This window comes from Nelumbo nucifera, chromosome 4 (genome assembly GCF_055504915.1).
Source record: "Nelumbo nucifera cultivar China Antique chromosome 4, China Antique-T2T, whole genome shotgun sequence".
In the NCBI taxonomy this organism is placed as follows: domain Eukaryota; kingdom Viridiplantae; phylum Streptophyta; class Magnoliopsida; order Proteales; family Nelumbonaceae; genus Nelumbo; species Nelumbo nucifera.
The window spans coordinates 29,763,091-29,766,517 of record NC_142652.1 but is presented as its reverse complement, the minus strand read 5'-3'; the positions used below and the strand labels follow the sequence as shown (position 1 = coordinate 29,766,517).

The following is a 3,427-nucleotide window of genomic DNA, read 5'->3' as shown; positions in this document are numbered from 1 at the left end:
TAAGTCCTGGTTCAAACCCTTGACAATTCCTAGAACTCCCCACATATTAAATTGGATAATATATTCCCTACTTGTTAGACAAGAATCCAATGAGATTTCTAGGGCCCAATTCAATGGTACCTTGGCCAGGCTTACAACATAATGAGATTTCATTGTTTTCACAAGTAGTCTATTAGAAGATCAAATGTAGTTTCATTGAGAAGGAAGGATAGAAAGCCATACATAAGATATCATGCATTGTGCAGAATGAGATGACTACTGTAATGTCTACTAGATTCAATATTACATCTTCTTTCTTACAAAATGGTACATGATTTGCTTTATTGATTTTTGGCCGGGGGCCAGGTGGGGTTGGGAAACCTAGCTACAGTATTCACAAATGATCAAGGTATCTTAGGGAGGCACACTTCAATTGTCAAAATACATGATACCAGTGCCCCCAAATCTTTTCTATGGAATTTAACTCACTTACCATAATTTATTGTAAAAAAAAAAATAACAAAAAAAGTTTCATGATGTCATATGTTTACTGGGATGGTGGATTTGTCGACTCTTTCTTTTGCCTTTTTTGCCTGTGCAAGAAAGAGATGAAAATAAGAAAAGGAAGAATTAGATACAAAGAACTGAAAAAAAAAAAAAAAAATGAAATATTAGAAAAGGCTTACTTGTTGCTCCCAGTCAGTCCTTAGTGTTATGATTCCAAGAAAGAGCATTTGTAAAAAGACAGCAAATATGATTCCCATCCAGAGTCCCTGTTTGTCTCATTTTCAAAACATAAAATCAATATCAATATCAAACATCAAAATCATTTTTTTCACAGATAATAGGCCCGAAGCTATATGATATAAAAACAAAAGCTGGTTCATGAGTAAGAAGGATGAATATACACCTTTCCTCCAAGATGGAAGACAAAAGCTAATATAACAGCAGAAGGAATGCCCACAAGATAATATGCTCCAAGATTGACAAAAGCGCCAATTTTTTGCCAACCACACCCTCTAGCTGTGCCTAAATGTTTAAGAGATACCAATTAATTTAGTAATTGGAATGCATAAGAAATTCACTTGGCCCACCTTAAATCTGTGTTTTGTTTGATAGAAAAAAAGAAAGAAATAGAAAGTTGAGGGAAATTTCTTAAAGAATTTCTCTTATTTTCTATCAAACCAAGAATGGCCTTAATGGGAATGGTGCACATATAATCTTACTTATTAGAGTCTAGTTAATTGGGGAGAAAGGAAAATTAATTAGTTACAATTACTTATGATTAGTGAAAAATTTATTTTAGAGTCACTAAAAATTGCACTAACCTGAAAGAACAGATTGCATTCCATCAAATAAATGGGATATTGCTACTAGCAGCAGCATAACTGAAACATATCTCACAACTTCTTCACTATTGCTATAACAGTAGCCCCATACTCTACGAATTGAGACCAAAATCAAACCCGCTAGTATGCCCTCAGAAAGGACCATGGACACAGCAACACGTACAGCCAACTTAGCAGCTTGTGGATTCTGGGCACCCAGTTCATTTGAGACTCGTATGCTGAGAACAGAAGGACAAAAAAATGTTTTCAAATTCAGAAGTTATACATGTATTAATTGGAAAGAATTCAAGAGCATAACTTTTACTTAATCTGGTTTAACTTACCTGATAACACCACTGAGTCCCAGTGGAATCATAAAGACCAATGTACTGGTGTTAAAGCTGCATAACCCACTTCGTTAGTAATTAATTCAAATGCAAATATTTAATCAAAATTGTACTAGATTCTCTATTTAAGGCATTAGATATGAAAATTGCAGACTTACACAAAACTGTGTATTGACTGAGTTTGAACATCGAAGGCATTTGAACATGTTTGAGCACCAAGTAAACTAGCTAGAAAGAAGAAAAAAAATGCTCACCTGATTGTCATCGCTGATGTTTCTAACTTTGGATTAGGAAGAAGGCCAGATAGGAGAACCACCATCTCAAATGTCCATATTTCCAAACTGTTCCTCAACTAACCAAACAATTAACACTGGGAAAGAATTAACACAAACAAATCTCAAGTGAAAGGAGAATTGATGGAATTACCAGAGCATGATAGCTGAGGGAATTGCAAGCCTTAAAAAGCCAAACACATTTTGCAATGCCCGCTTTGAAAAACCAGTCCAAGTCTCTTTGCAGGAAGAAGAGAACTTGACATAAATTGCCAACAGAACTACATTGATCCAATAAGAGATGCAATTTGCAAGAGCAGCACCTCTGCTACCAAGGCCAGATTTGAATACCATAGCCCAACAAACAAGAATGTGCAGTAATGTTGTAACTCCAGTGCTTATCATCATCGGAAATACAATATTCTGTGTTTGTAGGAATCTCACAAAACATTGAATGAGGGCGTAGGCGAAAATACTAGGGATCATGTAACGTGAATAGTGTCCTGCTTCTGCTGATATTTCTGGGTCTTGCCTTATAGCTCGGAGAATGGAGCCTGCATTTGCTGAGATGAGAGCAAGAGGAATGCTGACAAGTAATAGAACAAGCATGGCTTTCTGCGTATGTATGCCAAGCATATGATATTGTTTGGCTCCATAGGCCTGACCACAGAAGGTATCCAGTGCAGTTCCTAGTCCAGTCTGATCAATAGAAAAAGGTAATGAAATTAAGAAACAGATGGAGCTTAAAGGTGTTCAATTCAAGAAGTAAGAGCCCAGTTCCATTTAGCAACCAAATAGGTCTGCAAGGGCTAACTAAGACCATCGTACCAAAAGAAGAAATTTACAAAACCCAAAAGCATAAATTAATAGAGCTGTGTGAAAAAACAATGGGAGGAGACCATCGTACCAACAAGCAGAAACCAGTGAATGATGTGAAAGAAGTGGCCATGGAAGCTCCGGCGAGAGCTAGTTCTCCAAGATGACCCACAAACATCAGAGATATCATCTGTAAGCAGTACATTGAGAAATAAATTAGCATCAAAGGGCCTGCTAACCATAACTGCTTCTTCACTTCTGCAACAATCTTTGCTTTCATGGTTTCGTCTCTGAATTCAACGCCAATTTCTTCATGGATCTGAACCTCTGAGCATTCAAGATCTTTCTGCTCTTCACTTGCCATCTCTTCCTCACCCCGTCTCATTGACAAACCCTGTGACTCCTTCACACTCCACAAACGGGGTTTTCTGACAGAGTTTAGCCCAAAAGGTTCATTCAACCTTGCTATCAACGTTTACTTTTATAAGTTATACTGAACACGTTGCAGGGTGCCTGCATTCTTCTCAGTTTCTGTTCATCAAATGACGTGAAGACAATGCATTCCGCGAGATCGGATTCAGTCCCCACATAACGGTGCTCACACCGTATTCACAGCCACTTCACACTTGCAGCTGTGCATTGGAAATATCTCCAACACGGTGTGAGCACTTCAATCTATCCGAGT

General features: G+C 37.6%; 1 protein-coding gene across 1 annotated transcript; it reads right to left on the bottom strand.

The window, feature by feature from the left end:
• Positions 1-247: 247 nt before the first annotated feature.
• Positions 248-3,226, bottom strand: LOC104613363 (protein DETOXIFICATION 16-like). The gene is made up of 8 exons (XM_010281139.3): positions 2,834-3,226; positions 2,081-2,625; positions 1,909-1,995; positions 1,652-1,708; positions 1,308-1,546; positions 890-1,008; positions 666-752; positions 248-572 (listed from the first exon to the last, which is right to left on the bottom strand). The coding sequence occupies exons 1-8, from the start codon at positions 3,125-3,127 to the stop codon at positions 519-521; spliced, it is 1,482 nt and encodes a 493-aa protein (XP_010279441.2). The 5' UTR covers positions 3,128-3,226; the 3' UTR covers positions 248-518.
• Between the last annotated feature and the right edge of the window lie 201 nt (positions 3,227-3,427).

Bases quoted from the DNA above. Each gene is read 5' to 3' on its own strand.
- LOC104613363 (XM_010281139.3), bottom strand. From the start codon at position 3,127: ATGAGACGGGGTGAGGAAGAGATGGCAAGTGAAGAGCAGAAAGATCTT. The intron at 1,547-1,651 runs GTAAGTTAAACC...TTCTGTTCTCAG, and splicing joins GGACTCAGTGGTGTTATCAG to CATACGAGTCTCAAATGAAC. The intron at 753-889 runs GTGTATATTCAT...TGAGACAAACAG, and splicing joins TCTTCCATCTTGGAGGAAAG to GGACTCTGGATGGGAATCAT.